The sequence below is a fragment of the Chelmon rostratus genome, chromosome 7, assembly GCF_017976325.1.
Source record: "Chelmon rostratus isolate fCheRos1 chromosome 7, fCheRos1.pri, whole genome shotgun sequence".
Classification (NCBI taxonomy): domain Eukaryota; kingdom Metazoa; phylum Chordata; class Actinopteri; order Chaetodontiformes; family Chaetodontidae; genus Chelmon; species Chelmon rostratus.
The window spans coordinates 6,585,487-6,602,684 of record NC_055664.1 but is presented as its reverse complement, the minus strand read 5'-3'; the positions used below and the strand labels follow the sequence as shown (position 1 = coordinate 6,602,684).

At 43.1% G+C, this 17,198-nt stretch overlaps 3 protein-coding genes across 3 annotated transcripts; 2 read left to right on the top strand and 1 right to left on the bottom strand.

Moving 5' to 3' along the window:
• The first annotated feature begins 190 nt into the window (after positions 1 to 190).
• On the top strand, positions 191 to 7,417 carry LOC121609149 (cilia- and flagella-associated protein 251-like). Its single transcript, XM_041940711.1, has 6 exons — positions 191 to 312; positions 2,518 to 2,558; positions 2,699 to 2,765; positions 3,280 to 3,345; positions 3,513 to 4,495; positions 5,572 to 7,417. Exons 1-6 carry the CDS (start codon positions 267 to 269, stop codon positions 5,638 to 5,640), a joined length of 1,272 nt encoding a protein of 423 aa, XP_041796645.1. The 5' UTR covers positions 191 to 266; the 3' UTR covers positions 5,641 to 7,417.
• Positions 6,667 to 12,883, bottom strand: LOC121608880 (inositol-tetrakisphosphate 1-kinase-like). The gene is made up of 10 exons (XM_041940295.1): positions 12,595 to 12,883; positions 12,187 to 12,211; positions 9,994 to 10,116; positions 9,745 to 9,862; positions 9,555 to 9,656; positions 9,192 to 9,232; positions 8,918 to 9,083; positions 8,343 to 8,410; positions 7,908 to 8,070; positions 6,667 to 7,835 (listed from the first exon to the last, which is right to left on the bottom strand). Exons 1-10 carry the CDS (start codon positions 12,846 to 12,848, stop codon positions 7,684 to 7,686), a joined length of 1,212 nt encoding a protein of 403 aa, XP_041796229.1. The 5' UTR covers positions 12,849 to 12,883; the 3' UTR covers positions 6,667 to 7,683.
• A 97-nt stretch (positions 12,884 to 12,980) lies between these two features.
• On the top strand, positions 12,981 to 16,828 carry psma6l (proteasome 20S subunit alpha 6, like). The gene is made up of 7 exons (XM_041940399.1): positions 12,981 to 13,249; positions 13,801 to 13,895; positions 14,560 to 14,641; positions 14,961 to 15,116; positions 15,442 to 15,620; positions 15,999 to 16,093; positions 16,357 to 16,828. Exons 1-7 carry the CDS (start codon positions 13,174 to 13,176, stop codon positions 16,412 to 16,414), a joined length of 741 nt encoding a protein of 246 aa, XP_041796333.1. The 5' UTR covers positions 12,981 to 13,173; the 3' UTR covers positions 16,415 to 16,828.
• Positions 16,829 to 17,198: the final 370 nt, after the last annotated feature.

Genomic DNA, 17,198 nt, shown 5'->3' with positions numbered 1-17,198 from the left:
GATATTAACCCGCCTGAGATACAGATTAAATCCTCAAACGTTTTGTTAACATGCTGCAAGGAGCCTGCAGGGCGACCGTCTGACATCTCTGGCAGCTTCACAGGGTCTGGACTTTGATCTGGTCTCAGTCACCTGACACCACACACACACACACACACACACAGACGGTGCGCGGCTCCACCTCGCTCAGCTCGGCGGGTGTGTGAAGAGGACCCAGCCCGTTATTTCAAGGTTATCTCCTGCAGGACGCTCACCTCTCGGAGCCTATGGGAATTTTGATAACCGCGGTTCTTCTTTGGGCTGCCGTCGGGGGTAAGCATCCATCACTCTCGTTACATCGCCACAGTGTGTGTGTGTGTGTGTGTGTGTGTGTGTGTGTGTGTGTGTTTGTGTGCGTCGGGCGCTCAGTGTGAGATGACGGTACAAAGCGCGAGTGATAGCCCTCAGCAGGCACCGCCGGAGAGCAGCCTCATCTCTGACACACTGCTGCCTCAGCTGTAGTCCCTGTTATTGTTTTTACCGGCATGAAAGCAGCTGTGTGTCAGAAGCAGACCGACCTGCGTGCGTTATAACAACACTTCATGGAGCAGACCATAACTGCGAAGCCTCAGGGTTTAGACTAATAGGCTAAATAAAAGCGCGGTTACATAATTTGTTATGCGCTCACCTTTCTGCTCCTGTCTGCGGGGCTGACGGCGCTGTTACCGGCAGCAATGGATGTTTTTTAAAAGAAGCATATTTCGCTGTTAACTGAAATGACCTGACACAGGTGTGTTAAACAGCGCGTGTGCCGCTATGAAAACGCGTTAATGAGTTAAAATAAGTGCGGGGAGCCGCTGCAGGAGAGGGGGCTCTGCCATCCTCAGAGACATGCGTGTGGAAACGGGGGCTATCGCCGTGCAGCTGTGTAACGCGCATCGTTACGCAGTAACACAGGCGGTAACCTACATAGAGCACACTGTCAACTGTTTGGGTTTGCGTTGTGTGCAGCTGTCGCAGTGCATGAAGGTAATGACTGTCAAACACCACCCTGACGAAGAGCAAGGAAAGGGCATGTTTCAGAGAAACATATCACCACAGAACCAGCGCCTGGAGGAATAGAATGATCTTACTGTACCACTAAATGTCACTGCGGCTCCATGTCAATTAAATGCCAAGAGGAGGGGTGATATCATTATAAAGTCATTACTGCGCATCTCTCAGCCCCTACAGGCGCATATATTCCTGTCATGTGCCTCTAGTTTCTGGTCAAGGCAGCATTTTGAATTTGTCAAATCATTTGGTCCACCAAAAAACTGCAGTCCCTTGATTTCTAAATTTCTAGCATGGAGTTTGGCTGACCATGGCCTCATGGGCAAGCCAATAAATCCAGAGCCAGCTCATGGTGTTAATTATGAGACCAGGGCGTCAGGGTGCAAAGCACACACACACCATCACATGGACCTGCAGAGATTTACGGGGCCACACTGTGGGAAGCGCACGTGTCTGTAGAGTTCAGCTCGCCAGTTAGTCCAATTGATCCTGATGTGTGCTGATCTGGCTTTGTGCTGACCCACACCACAGAGTTTAGATCAAATTTACAGCTCCTGCATGTGTCATGTAAGTTGGTGGAGCAGCTGAGCTTCTCAATAAAATGTCTAAAGAAGCACCAGCTACAAATAGACATAACCGCATCTCACACAAGAGGCTTGAAGTGAGAGTTGATTGTTTTAATCATATTCAGACACTAGTACATCTGAAATATGTTGAATTTCTGATCAGGAGCTGTATACATTTCAAATCACTCACTCTATTTAGCTTTTTAATGTAAATAATGTTTCATTTAAGTTAGATTTACTGAATTTGGGTTTATCTTGGTACTTGATAATAACAGAAAAAATCTCTCTAAATTGGCCAACATATTATGGGCTGCATTTAGAGTAGATTCATGACCTAATGATGGTGCGATAATTGATCAACATCGTATCTTGTGCCTCAGCCAGTCCTCGCACCCAAATCCATATCAATCAAAGAAAAGGCTGCAGGCTGCAGGCTGAACATGGATTGAGATCTATACTGACATTCAGGCCCTTGTTAGATTCAGTGTATCTGTGTGAGAAAAGGTGCTGATGGCACTGCTTAATGTGCCTTTAATGATCTGCTGGCAGCAGGGATTGGTGACCGATTTAGCCCTGGTGGGAAACTACCTGCGAGCTAAAGCCTCTCGGAGTATCTGCATCCTGTAGAGAGAGAGAGAGAGAGAGAGAGAGGGAGATGGGGTTAAGCTTCTTTGCTGTGTCGCTTTACCAAGGGAACTGTGCTTACCTTAATGAGGGAACAGCTCCACCCACGCCCGTGCAGGACTAACCATCGCTAAGTAAACAAATGAGTTCATCTGTGCTGCTCTGTACCATAGCTTGGTGCAGTGTTTGCTGTTGCAGAAATGCTAAGATATATATATGTTTTGTTTTCCCGTTCTCCCTCACTCTCCATCTGTCTCCCTGCTCTCTGTATCTCCCTCCTTGTTTTGTTCCTCAGTGGGAAGCCGGCCAGTAACCTCACCCCTTAATGATGCAAAGGTCAGAGACAAGTCCTTTTTTACTTCCCCTATGAATCCAACATAATGTGAATATTTTTCAATCACTACACCTCTAATTGTGTGTGTGTGTGTGTGTGTGTGTGTGTGTGTGTGTGTGTGTGTTTTATGTTGTGCCTCTAGGTTGAATGTATTATTCAGGAGACGCTGAATGAAGACGGGTCACATGAGTGTGGCCCACAGCTAGCAGGTGACATCTCTAATTATCTGCTCATCAGTATTCAAATTATATTAAGTAGTGTTTAGCACTGAAAGAATAGTTTCATTAGTCTACCAACAGGAAATCGATCATCAACTATTTTGATAATTAGTTAAACTTTTAATTAAACTCTTTTTTACACAGTGCGAGATGTCCCGATCTCTGTTATATATCATTGTAACTTAAACATTTTGGGGTTTTGGACTGTTGGTAGGACAAAACAAGACATTTGGACATGAGTTGCGATGGGTAAACATTTGATTGATTAACTTTCAGTTTAATATCACATGAAAATATAAGACAAACTGTAATTCATCTGTCACCGTTGTCTTCTGCCTTATTTGCTGAAATGTACCTCCATGTGTGGGTGTTCTGACACTTTCCTCTTGCTGTGTAAAGATTTCCAGATCTCCACAGTGACGTTTGTACACCCTCTGCTGGTATTCTTTACTTTGCTTTTGCTGTGTTATTGTTTAGAAGTATTGTGTCTCGTCATTTTTTGCAGAGGAACTTGATGAAGTGGAAAGACATCAGGGTCTGCTCAGGGAGCTGCAGAAGCTGGCCGTTGACGGTAAGAACAAATTCACATTGACTCACTTTGGTGTATTTTTAACACACTTTTCACTGCTAGACAACATACACAAGTCTGATTTAGTGTTTCATTTATTTTTCTGGGAATTTAATTCTTTTGTTTTGACACATACTCCTGCACTGATGATTGCAATCTGACTGTTGTAGAGAGAGAAAAGGAGCAAGAAAACGAGAGGGAGCGATATGAGTACAACCTGGCTGACGATGAGAGCGACTTCGAGCAGGGGGACGAGGAGGAGAAAGATGTGGTCAGCCTTGTAAAAAAGACCGAGGACAAGACGGAGGAAGATGACACCAAGCAGAAGATGATGGAGGAGCCACGGATCGAAGACACAGGGACAGACAATGAAGAGGAGAGAGCCAAGGAGCTTGAGGAGCTGCTAGCCGAAGAGATCACCAAGAAAGGGAAGGAGGAGAAGAATGATGACGAGCTCAAGGAACTGCTGAAGGAGCTGAAGAAGAAACGCTACGAGGCGGTGAAAGAGAGGGAGATCCAGAAAGGCTCTGGAGCAGAGCAGAAGGAAGAGGTGGACGAAAAGAAGGAGACGGGGGACAAAGAGAAGGAGAGAGAAACGGAGGAGGACTTGGAGAAGCAGAGGATGGAGGAGAGGAGAAAGAACGAGGTGGAGCTGATGGTGGAGAAGGAGAAGGTGGAGAAGGAGCTAAAGGAGCTGCTGAAAGAGCAGGACAGCAAGAACAAGCCAGAGCAGGAGAGGGAGAGGAAGGAGAAGCAGGAGGAGCTGGAGGAACTCGTCAGGAAGATGAAACGCGTGCAGGAGGAGGACGAGCAGGAGATGCAAGGCGGGAAGAAGGAGGAGGGCGTGGGTGATAGGACGGCGGGGGAGAAGAGCGAGAAGAAGGAGGGCGAAGGAGAGAAGGAGCCCAATGAGAAAGCGGAGAATGAAGTCAAGCGGAAGGAGGCGGCGGCGGAGGTGAAGGAGCCGCAGCAGAAGCGAGTGATGGAGAAAGCCAGCGATGAAGCCACGCAGCAGTTTGAGAGGGAGAGGTACAAGGATGAGGAAGAGGAGGGCGATGAGGATGAGGATGAGGATGAATTTGTCAGAGAGGATGAGGAGGGCCAGGAGGAGGAAGACGATGAGGATGGTGACGCCGAAGACGATGAAGGGGAGGTAAGTTGGTGCTGATAACACGTGACTGTATGAGTGAGCGTTTTTATGTTACAGCCCCCAACTTACATTGTAGTTATTCAGTAAGTATGTGGCACCACTCTGCCCCCAAAACACCAAGCAACACACACACCAAAATTATGAATGTATTATAGATCCAAGAAGACGCGACTGAGAGAAGTCAGTCTGCTGCCTCAGCACCACGGACAGCTCCGATGGATTTAACACACAGCACAGTTAGACTGCTGATATTCCACAGTCATGGTCGGGGTCATAGATTCTAACCTGCACTAACATCATACAGTACAGGATCAATGAGTCAGGCAGGCTAGAACAAACTGAACTCAACAAGCCCTCTGCCTCTGCACTCTCTCCGCTACTAGAGGATTTAGAGCCGGGGTGGCAGGTTAACAAGGGGGATGACATCGCCCCTCATCCTCTCTCAAATTGCCTTCTGGTTACAAGATATACAGGCTGTAAAATAAAGCAGTGTGTTGTTCACCCCTCTACCTTTAACTTTACCTCGCGAGGGTAGCGTCACTGATTCCGGTGTATTTACCACAATAAATACAATCAAACAGAAAGCAAGATTGCTGGCTCTGAACTGAAGTTGGAATCCACTGGATAAAGCTGAATAATTATAATAATGATACTACTACTACTACTAATAATAATAATAATAATAATAATAACAATAATAACAATAATTTCTCCAAAATGAACATCCATGTACGTTCATTAGCCTAAACTCACTGGTATCATGTTGTATTTACTAGCAACAACAAATTTAGCAATACTCTCTAAAGGTGATATTTACCATTGTTATTATTGAGAACATTTCTTTAGCTATTATAGTTTTTCCCTCCTGGTGCTTATTTAATATTTAGCAGGTAGCTAAAAACGTATTTACAGGGTAATTCCTTTCTACGTGCCTCCCTCTACCTACCAGCAGTAAGTTTCATTAGCACCCTGTATGCACATAATATTTTGACTGTTATTTGCAGGCTGTAATCTAAGGCATTAACGTGTGTTGTGTATTCCGGTGTCATGCAGGATATTCTCATTTCGTCTGTCCACAGGAGCTGCTGGAGATCGAAGCAGAGTTGCGCAAAGTCGCTGCAGAGCTGAGGGAGCTGCGCAGAGGATAAGACACACAAATACACACTCACACGCAGCAGACTGACTGACAAAACCCTTTGTTGCATTCACAGTCCCACAGTCAGCTCGCACATTTTCCATTTAACAGCCTTCAATTCCCCACAGCACTCAGAGAAATGTCTTCAGATGTGAATCTGTAAATGGACACTAGTAGAAACTGTACCTGCTGTTGTTTGAGTTCTGCTTTTAGATTGCCTGGAAAAGGCTGCCACCGATTCCTCAGTGCTCATTTGAATGTGTGAGCGTTCGAGGAAGAAGAGGCGAATTTTTCTAGAGAATCTGAAAAATCTTTGTGTCCATTTCCACCTGTGTCCCTGTCTCAGTACCTGTGAACGCTGTTTGTAAGGTAGACAGGTGTTTTCACTTCAGTTGTAAACTGCCATGGATGCAAGGCATTCGGAACTTTCAAATGTTGATTTTGACTGCAGATTGCCGACCACACAAACACCAACATCGTTCAAATCTGACTCATGAATGCTGGCAAGCAGCGCTTCTGTTCTCTGACGGCATCATCCTCGGTGGTGTGTTCTCAGTGGGAACTGCAGTTTCCCCACTATAAGTAATATGTGTATTTCAGTATATATTTTGTGCAATAATTGATAACTATGTGTAAGCTGTTCCTGCTGTTCTGACTGTTAACGATATGCATTACTGATATTTCTACACAGGAGTAAGTCATTATTTCCTCTTCGTTTCTTTGATGATAAAGTAGAAACAAGGGTTGTGTTTCATTTGGCTCTCGCACTGTTAAAACCAGACTGTTTGTGATGAACCAGGGTGACACGAACAAAACAAAAAGAGGAAGGTGGTTGGTGTTGGAATTCTGCCCCGTGTGTCAGATGTTAAGTTTGTCTTAAACGTGGTTAGTGTGTGGCAACAGTACGTGATGTACTTAGAGCTTACAAGGTCTAAAAGTGTCACTTCAGGTTCTCAGCCAGCTTTGCACTCTTATCTTAACAAGCCAAGGAGGAGTCGAGGGAAGAGGGAGACACTAAAGCCATTTTGTTGTCTTTTGGTAACAGTAACATTGATAAATGCTCAGTAGTTTTACATCATCATTTTCATGGCTGTAATGGCATTTGTGTAAATATCAGATATCATGGTCTGTAAGCCAAGGTCATAGGAAATATGAAGCAACAGCGCCCCCAAGAGGACACTGGATAGAAATGCACACAGTGCAGGATTAACAGGGTTACCACTGGAGGCCCACTTATGGCAATAACACAATATAGACTACAGCACATGTGAATGCAATAATTAGCCAAATAATTAATTACTTCATGTATTTCAATATGTATTCAAAATGCATCATATGGTACTCTTATAGCAGATATAATCTCTCTTTTTCTACACAGCCAAGATTTACAATACATTTATGTATTTGAACACTGGTGAAGCAGCTGTTCAACTTGTGTAAACACATAGTAATAACACACATGATCAGTCAACACTGAGGAGCTCATTCCTGTCTATTCCAAAGATGAGATGTTTGTTCACTTGACAATGAAAAAAATATTAATGTACTGTAGTTTTCTTTTTCTATAGAAGTGCAAAATGTTTCCACAAAATGTATCTTACAAACCAGCAAGAAGGATGGAGGAAATGTCTGTGGGGGCTGACATAAGGGCATAGAGGGCATTTCGAACAACAGGGAGAAAAAATGATAACAAAAACACCATTTGTAATGTTACTGGCCAATCAGAGTGCTGTATTTTGTGCCTGCTGTATCTTCTTCTATGCTACCTGTTAATCAATAAACGGAAAGTGTATTCAACCATTATGTGTCTTCTGTTTGGTTTGTCGACTTGCAAACAGATCAGAATACTAAACAGCACATCATTATTAGTGTGATTTACAGGGGACACGGTTTCAGATCAAGTCACAACTTAGAAATAAACAACTTCATAAAATTGAAGCAAAGTCTTGAGAACAGCTGAACTTGGTGAACAGTAAAAAGGCCGGTGCCAGTGACTTTATTTGTCCTAGGAAGCTGATGAAAAACGGAGCCATTCAGGACCTGCTCCTGAGGTGACTCAACGACCAGTTGTTGCAGCAGATGGACCACCTGTAGGCTGTGCTGACCCAGGAGAGCCAGCAGCCTGAGGGCCAGCAGAGGTCTGTTTGTCCAACACTGACTCAATGTGGCTGAGCAGAGAGGAGAAAAACTGGGGCACTCCCTCATAGCCTGGTAGAGAGAAGAGTGTATCAGATCATCACTGTCTATGTGCCTGTATGTGTGTGCGTACAGCTGCAGTACCTGGGAAGATGTTGATGTCGATGACGGTGAGGGTGTGCGTGTGTATGTTGATGATGACGTCCACGCCGAACAGGGCCATGCCAAGCTGAACTCTGAGCTCTCTGACGAGGGCGGCCACGGCCTTGGAGCTGGGAGGAGGCAGGAAGGGCATCTGCTCATCCAGCTTGCAGAACAAGAGGAGAAAGGAGATTTTTAGGGTGGATTTCAACCCAACCAGGTGACAAATGGGCGGTGGTCTACCTGTAAATTGAGATTTAACTAAGTAGAAGCCATATGTGCACCTTACATGATGTCACGCTGCTTATTGAAGCAGTTTTGCAGATATATTAGCACTTGAGTTAGGCTATCATATGCTATCAATGTGAGAAAATCTGGGACAAGGTAATATAAAACATACAACGTGGAGCCTTTATTAAAACAGTATTGTACACTTACTGCTGTGAGATCAGAGCTTGACTCTGGCTTGGACACCTGATGGCTATTGAAGAAGATGGTCTTCCTGTCTGGAGGCAGAGAGAAATCCCAATTGAAGTGGAAACAGGCAACAAATAGAGCAAAGAAAGTCAAGGTAGCATAACATAGGACAAAGCAAGACATGACAGGAAAGGAAAAGATCTAAAAAGGACAAAATAGGAAAAGAAAAGACAAGGCATAAAGGAAAAGGGAAGAAAGGGAAGGGACAATACAGTATAGGGAAAGAAATGACAAAACACAAAATGGAAGGAAAGGAAAGGAAAGGAAAGGAAAGGAAAGGAAAGGACAAGGCAGGAAAGGGAAGGAAAGAAAAGAAAAAGACCGAAAGGGAAAGAAATGACAACACAGGAGAGATAAGGAAAAGACACAACAGAAAAGGGAAGGGACGGAAAGGACAACACAGCAGAGGGAAGAAAAAGACAAAGCAGGAAATAGAATGAAAGGAAAATACAAGACAGGAAAAGGAAGGAAAGGAGGAGAAGGATAGGAAAGGAACAGAAATATCTTGCATTTGTGTCGGCCTGGTGCAGACTGACCACAGGGACCGGAGGGGAAGTTCTTGAGCGAGGGTCTCTCTACGCAGAAGTGTCTGTCTCCTACAACAAACACCTTGTGCAGAACGGCTCCGTGGTTGACGAAGCTCTGGAGCACACAGGGAGGATGGATCTCAGCCAGACTCCCTGCACCGAAGATCAGAGACATCTGCACAGATATCGCACAGACAGTAAATGAACACGGAGCGAATAACCCGCAGTGGAAAAACAAAGCAAACGTCACTGCACATGTACAATCTTCAAGCAAACCACTCACCTCATGGGAAAGTGAGCCGTGGGCCACTCTGGTTTTACAAACTGGGGTCAACAGAGAAAAAGAGGAAGTGTTTGTTAAACTTCATGAGGAAGCAAGAAGGAAAGGGGGATAGTTGAATTCAGAAGCGTGAGAACCAGGACAGCCTGAGAAAGTTTTGGAGAGTTGACACACCACAGACCCCAGACCACAAACCTAACACTGTCTCTCTACTTTTTAAGTGAGCTTTCAGGCTTTATTTACAGACACAAAGAAGCTGAGAGGAAGTTACTTGAATTTCAACATTCTTAACATATGAAATTGAAAACATAAGAATGAAATAAGTAAGAAACTGAAAGGCTACAGACAGACAGAGAGTGAACTGACTGAGAGGAAAGCTTAGGCCCTGGGCCACCACAGCCTGTTGAATGGATGACAGGTCACTGGCACTGTGGATCTCTAGGTAAGGAGGACTGCAGATACGCCAGTCTGTGGGACAAAATATTACGGGAAGGGCAGGTGTTAATATCTACAAGCAACAGTGAACTACAGAATACACAATGAAGCTGCAGTTCACCTCGGAGTGAATTGTGCAGCTGGCTCATGATCTGATAAGAGGCAAAGCGGTCTAGTAGCTGGGTCATGGCAGGCAGGGGGTCCAGAAGAACTGTACTAGGATGAGCTGACACATAGCTCTGTAATGTAAAAGACAGACGGAGAAATCATTATTGTCATTATTATCATTCCTCTTAAAAAAACAATACTTACTAATCCATCCTCGACTCCTCCAGATGATGAAATGCGGTTCTTCATGACACAGCCTTACCTGGAAGTTGGCAAGGAGCTGCTGTGATTGGCTGTCATGCTCAGCCTCCACGATGACATCAGACAACTTGTGAACGATGACATCAAAGGGTCCCTGAGGTCCCAGTGGCTGAGTGAGGTCAATCTGACAGAGGAGAAACACTCTTTATTTGGCTTATCTTTGGGAACGTGAACAAATGGAATATAATATTAAATATGCTCTTTTAGATTTTATGTCTAGATTTATGTGTAGATTTGTGTCTGCATTGGTGGGCGAGCAAAGGGTGATGCACTCGTTTCAGGTGGTAAACTGAAGATGAAGCTTTCCCCTCATGTGTTTCCATACCAAATGGACACTGGAGACTTTCAATAGGTCACCAATCTGGAAATCATCCATTATCACCAATACTTTTTGGAAATAGTAAACAGCTCTTGCTTAGAGCAAAATGTACTGTCATGATATACTGTACATGGCATGAAATATTTCAACATTTGTTATGTGTCACACCGTGGTGAGGTTTGTCTTGTCTTGGGTTTTTTTTTTGTCTTGTCATTTCCTGTTTTATTTTGAAGGTCTAACTCTCCTCTCCTTTCAGAGCACTCACCTGTGTGCCCGCCCTGATCACCTGCTGTCTCCACCTGTTCCTCATTACCCTCCCCGTGTTAAATAGTCGGCGTCTCCCTTGTCTTGTGCCAGTGTGTCTTAGTCCTTTGGTTGATTCACCCGTGCTTTCCTTGTTCAATGCCACAGCCACAGAATTATTGCCTTCGAGTCATTTGATCCTCTTTGTGAGTGTTTTTTGTTGTAAATTCTATAGTCTAGTTTTTGGTTGTTTGTTTCTTGATAGTTCATAGCCAAATTTCTGTTCTCAGTAAGATTGTTCTTTTGTTTAGTTTGTTTCTCATAGTAGTGTTATTTTTCCTCCGTGTTTTAGGAGTGATCTTTTGTTTCAATTGTTTTGTTAGGGAGCTTCTTAGCCGTTTGTTTTCTTCCTCCTTCGGGAGCGTTTTTTTGTTCTATATTTTGTATTTCTATAGTTCTTTTCCTTATCCTCCTGTTGGAACATTTTTTGTTACTGTGTTGTTTTCTCATGATATATCTTGTTAGTATTTTCATAGGGTAATTTCATAGCCATTTTGGTAACACTCTGCGAAGAGATCTTTGAATCTTGTAAAAATCTGTGGGATTACTATCTCTGCACCTGAGTCCTCATTTCCGTATCGGCCTGACATTATGGGAATGTTGTGGAGCATTATTTTCACGGCCTCTTAATGCATTTTTTCTTTTTTGTACAAAAACTAAAACTGTATTCTGTCTCTCATTTCAGTTTAAGTTACCATGGCAATAATTTAAAAATGTGTCACCTAAAAAAAGTTTGAGAGGAAATGCCCTAAATGATGCCATGCCCTCAGACATTTGTACCATCTTAACATTCTTCGTGTCTTGCTACACACACCGTCTTTCATTCGGCTGAATTACAATTAGGGGTTTTTTTTCTCACCTCTCCTCCTCAAATGTTCACCACAACTCCGCAGTTTCAGACATCAGCTGTCTTTGAATAGCAACAGGCTTGAACTGGTTGAGGTTAAACTGTGAACCCAGGGTGAGACAATATGAAATGCTTTGTAAAAGCTGATCGAGGCTTCTTACGTTGTCTGAATTGATCTCATTTGTTCACTGTAACTTGAATCTTTTTGCTCATGTTTGTGCATTTTTGCTATAGTCTGTACTCTGTATCTCATGCTCCTGTGCAGATATTCACATGCAGTGAAATGTCTGAGCAGTTACAGTCAGGCAGCCATTGTTCCTTGGTTTTGCAACACGCAGTCTGTAGGAGGGGGCTGCAGGTGGCTGTGACATGGATTACTAAAGTTGTGGACATCTGTACATGACACATGTGTGTTTGTGGGTGCACCCAAACTGCTATCACTACTGACATACTTAAACTGCTTAACCTGTAGAATAAAATGACAACATGCTCTGTGTGTGTGGGCATTTATACAAAGAATATTCTAGACATACACCCATCTTCACATGCACAATCACACACACACACACACACACGCACACACACACACACACACACACACGCAGAGTTGTTACAAGTTACAAGGCATGGCAAATCCTCTTCCTCATTTTTCACCACACACTTGACATTTCTTCACTCCATTAAGATTGCATTGATTTCATGTATATGTGAAGAAAAACACGTACCTCCACCACTTCCACCCCATGGCCTCTGCAGGGAAAACACAGAAAGGTCTAAAGGTGACAACTACACAGGAGTTATCTGATGTCAAACAGACATCGAAAAATGAATAAAGCTTCTCATGCAGCAATAAATCCTCATATGGACAGATTTTCACTGCTGTTGAAAAATAATTGAATAAGTGTGTACACTAGATTATAGCGAGGGTGGCTTCTGTTATTACAATAGTCATTATGACACACTCCTCAGCTGAGATGATCTGTATTGGATCAAAATCAAATGAAATAAATACATTCCTCATTTGCTAAGGGGGCCCACTAAGAGAACCTGAAGAGGGCCCATTCACCCTTACCAGAGAGGCAACCCCACCAAACATAAAAGAGTTAAAAACTCAAAAGTCGGCTTCAACTTACGCACAGAAATCCGCAAAAGCGTCCAGGTTCATCCTCCTGCGCTTCTTATCGCTGACGCAGAAGCCCACCCTGCGGCCTGACATTTGGCTGTGGGTGTGGGGGCCACCAGGAGCCGAGTGACCGCACAGACACGCGCGGGGACGTGTGTGTGAGTCGGTGCTCCGCTCTTCTCCATTCATCCCTCCCCCTGATATTCCCACTGACAAGCCTTTAACTGCCCCCTGGTCTTGTACGCAGCCTGTCTCCAGTGTCATGATGACTCCCCAGCACAGGTGAGGTGACCAGTAAAAGGGGGGGCGCAGTTCAACCGGTAAAGTCACTTGACTTCCTTGTTGCTGCCGACCAATAGCAGTGAGCGGGGTCAGTCATGGCGCTGCGCCGCGCTGAACAGCAACTGAAAGAGAAAGTAAAATAATACAGGGAAGTAGCTCCATTATCCTGCTCATAGTTCAGCAGCGGCACAGGCATGCTGTCTCCTGCTTACTGAACGTCAGAAAGAAGACAGTTGTCCGGTTTGCGGGACGACATAACGATACTTCAAGTCCTGTCGGGTTCATCTGAGGTCACGGGGAGAAAAAAATGTCCCGCGGTTCAAACGCAGGTTTCGACCGACACATCACCATATTTTCACCGGAGGGCCGCCTCTACCAAGTTGGTAAGAGAGACATTTCCGCCGGTGTTTTAGTCCTGTGTTTTAGTACTTTTTACTGCACAAGAAAAGTCTACTATCATAACGTATCGGTACTACTCTTATTACAAACATTACAGAAATATCATTACCTAGCTAGCTAAAGTGGTTAGCTTGTCTGCGAGGAGAGTGGCTAGCTAACATAAAAAATTCTAAAATAAATTGTTCCAATGCATTTATAATGTGTATAAGTTTCCTAAAGTTACTTGTTAATACACTCTTCCAGTATACGAGAAATTAAACACGGCATATAAATATAAATATATATTCCACAGGTTGAAGTATGTTGAATTTTCTGGTAGCTCGCTACATGTTCATTATCGGTTACTGATGTGTGTAAATAACGTTAGCCCACTTGGCTACGTTTTCTCCTCAAAATGATCTTCATCATACAGATGTGTTGTTTGTAAAGTAGCAAACAGACACTTCTCCACTCATGAACCCTGTACTGTTAGATCAAACACTTTCTGCTGTATTTTATTTTATTCTGTCTGTGTGTCACATGGGCTGTCATGCAGAGTATGCCTTCAAAGCGATCTCCCAGAGTGGGCTGACTTCTGTGGGGGTCCGGGGGGCAGACAGCGTTGTGGTGGTCACACAAAAGAAAATACCTGTAAGATATTATGCACACACACACACACACACACACACATTCACAGACCTTCACTTCTATGGTGATCTGAACTCAAGCGAAACAGTAAAGCCTCACAGGAGTCGTGACTCCAGCTTTTTGCTGACTTTACAGTCAAATATGTGAACAAGATACGGCCTAAAAACGCCAGTACTCACATTACCAAGCCGGAGACTACTTTTATTTTGGCAAGCTTTTATTACAGACAGGAGGAGAACAAAATCAAAGTTGTATTTCCTACCAACTTCAGTGTGTAATCTTCATAATCAAAGGTGAATGATCCTAAGTCCAACAAATGATATTCGATAGCACAGGTCAAGTAATATTGCCATAGTATATGTTTTTTATGCAAAGCTGTAGGTATAGAATAAAATTCACATAATGGGAGATTTGCAGCCCAAGACACATGCATGAATTTTACATATTACAATAAAGCAATAGTATCTTTTTTAGTATCTTTTCCGGCACAAGTTATTACTCAATATTTACAGAGTTAAAAATCTTTGGTAGGAACTATACCATAGTTCACTGGTTTGGTATATTGATGCCAATGATCATAGTGTGTTTGTTGCAAATGTAGCGTTGATAACTTGTCACAATACACTTTAGTCATGTGTATGTGACTCTATCCTTTTTCTGACTGCAGGACAAGCTGCTGGACTCTTCCACTGTGACCAACATGTTCAAACTAACCCCGCGCATTGGCTGTGTGATGACTGGGCACAATGGTATGTATTCAACACACACACACACACACACACACACACACACCACATTATTGTTCAAGTAGCTGTGATACTTGGATATAACAACCATGAACAAATGTGACCAGGGTCAAGGTGACCCTTTCACAACAGAAAGTCTGTCCTTTTCTGTTTCCTGAAATAAGGATGATAAACAACTAAGAACAATACTGTAATATACCCTTTATGGGGTATTTGAATCATATCATCAGCCTTGGTGAAATTCTTGTTTGTTTAATGTATTAAAGATCATATTTAATATTGTTAAAAAGCTACACTGTTTGCCCTCTTCTGTCTTGTGCAGCGGACAGTCGTTCCCAGGTTCACCGGGCGCGAGTGGAAGCAGGAGAATGGAAATATAAGTTCGGTTATGACATCACAGCGGATGTGTTGTGCCGCAGATTGGCTGATATCTCGCAGGTCTACACACAAAATGCTGAAATGAGACCTCTAGGCTGCTGTGAGTGGGAGTCGTGATTTGTGCCTCTTGGGGTTCTTTTTTTCAGATTTACAATTGCTTACACACTCACAGATTGAGTGCTTTTTGCTCCACGTTCCTGCAGATATCTCATTTATACATGGAAATGGTGATTGAGTTCTTGACAGTGACTGCTCAGGACATCCATGTTCCTGTGTTTGATTTTCTTTTCCATTAACTATTTTGTGACAAAGCTTGTAGTTTTCTTCATTTCCTTTGTTATTATTCTGAATGATGAAAAGAGGTAACGATGTGATGTGTTCTTTCATCTGCCCTCCCTCACTCCCTCCTCTTCCTCTCTGTACAGGTATGATCATGGTGGCTATGGACCCTCAGCAGGGTCCTGCCCTGTATAAATGTGACCCAGCAGGCTACTACTGTGGCTTCAGAGCCACAGCAGTCGGGGCCAAGCAAACAGAGGCCAATAGCTACCTGGAGAAGAAACTGAAGAAAAAGCCTGAACTGACCCATGACAGGACAGTACAGGTAGGCTGAAACCTAATTAACAGAGCTGCATAAGCAGGATGGACTACTGAGCAAGACTCTGATTAATTTATAGTCCAGGGAAGAATGAGTAGACTGGTCCCAATAAAGCCTCCTGTGGGACCCTCCTGTCCATTAACAGCTGTGTGTCCTGATGATATAATGATATTAAACGCTTTTGAAGGCTGAAATTTAATACATTTGACTTTTGAAATGCACCTTTTGTTTCAGTAAAGGCATCTACTTTGAGCAAATATTGCCATCACATCCCTGAATCCACTGCTGGATCTCTCACTGTTACCTTGACTGAAAATAAGATTTGGAGAGGCATTTATGTGTTTGAACTAATCAGCAGACTCACCTAACTTTCTTTCCTTCCAGTTGGCAATATCATGTCTGTCCTCCGTCCTGTCCATCGACTTCAAGGCTAATGAACTGGAGGTCGGCGTGGTCACCAAGGAAAAGCCCAAATTCAGGTAACTTCACTCAGACCTACTTTACATTAATTTAAGATCAAGTAGTCAGTAGTTGTATAATGAACTTATACTAATAATCATGGATGTTATCCTTTAGTGTGATTAAAACTCAGATATTTTATTTCATGTATATTATGTTGTTTTGACCTTGTTTCTTTGAGGTGCAGTTTACATGGTGTGTTTTTTATGTACTGCTTTCATCACTCCTTGCTCTTTGTTCCCACTCTCACTTTTCTCCATCACCTGCTTTCTTCCTCCTGCAGGACACTGACAGAAGCAGAGGTTGAAGCCCACCTGGTTGCCATAGCAGAACGGGAGTAGAGGTGCCCTCACTGCTAGCACAGTCTTTTATTAAGGATCGATAAAGGTTTGATTTGTAGTATTTCACCAAACATTTCCAGTAGGCTTTAAAAAAATACACAGTGTTTAAATTCTGATTCACATTAAACCATCTTTAGTGGACATCCCACATCCCACCAACACACTGCAACGTGTTTCATGTTTGAAATATGTACATTTTTGGATGCTGGTTATTTAATATGACTCCTGCTGTTTTTGTTTGGATGTGTACTGAAAATTTGTCATACAGCCTATTTTATACTGTGTGTTTATAATGCCAACCTTGTTGTCAGCTCCACACTCACAAAGTTGCAATTAAAAAATCCATCAGATTCATTGTCAAGCCCTTTAGCATAACTGTCATAATAAAACGGAATAGAAAAGAAAACTAGAAACATCGTCCTGTTTTGCTTTAAATGAAATGGTGAAGGAAGTGTATGAATCTTTATTACAAAAGAGTTCAAGGTTATTTCCCAAACTTTGTCAAATATCCTGACAAAAATATCTGAAACTCTCGAAAAACTCTGCTCAGAGGACAAAGAAGGGTTTGAATCCACAACTTATTACAACAAATAATATTGTGGATTTGGAAATGAGTCAGTGAGGGTTCAGAAATAAGTGCAGCCACTCATAAACACACAGGGATACATAACAAATATTGGGAAGTGAGACAAATGCTAATGTGCTCAGTTATTTTAGCAGCTACGATAGGAGTATTGATGTTTTTTTTTAGTTTGTCTTTTCTAGACGTTATATGTGCTGTACT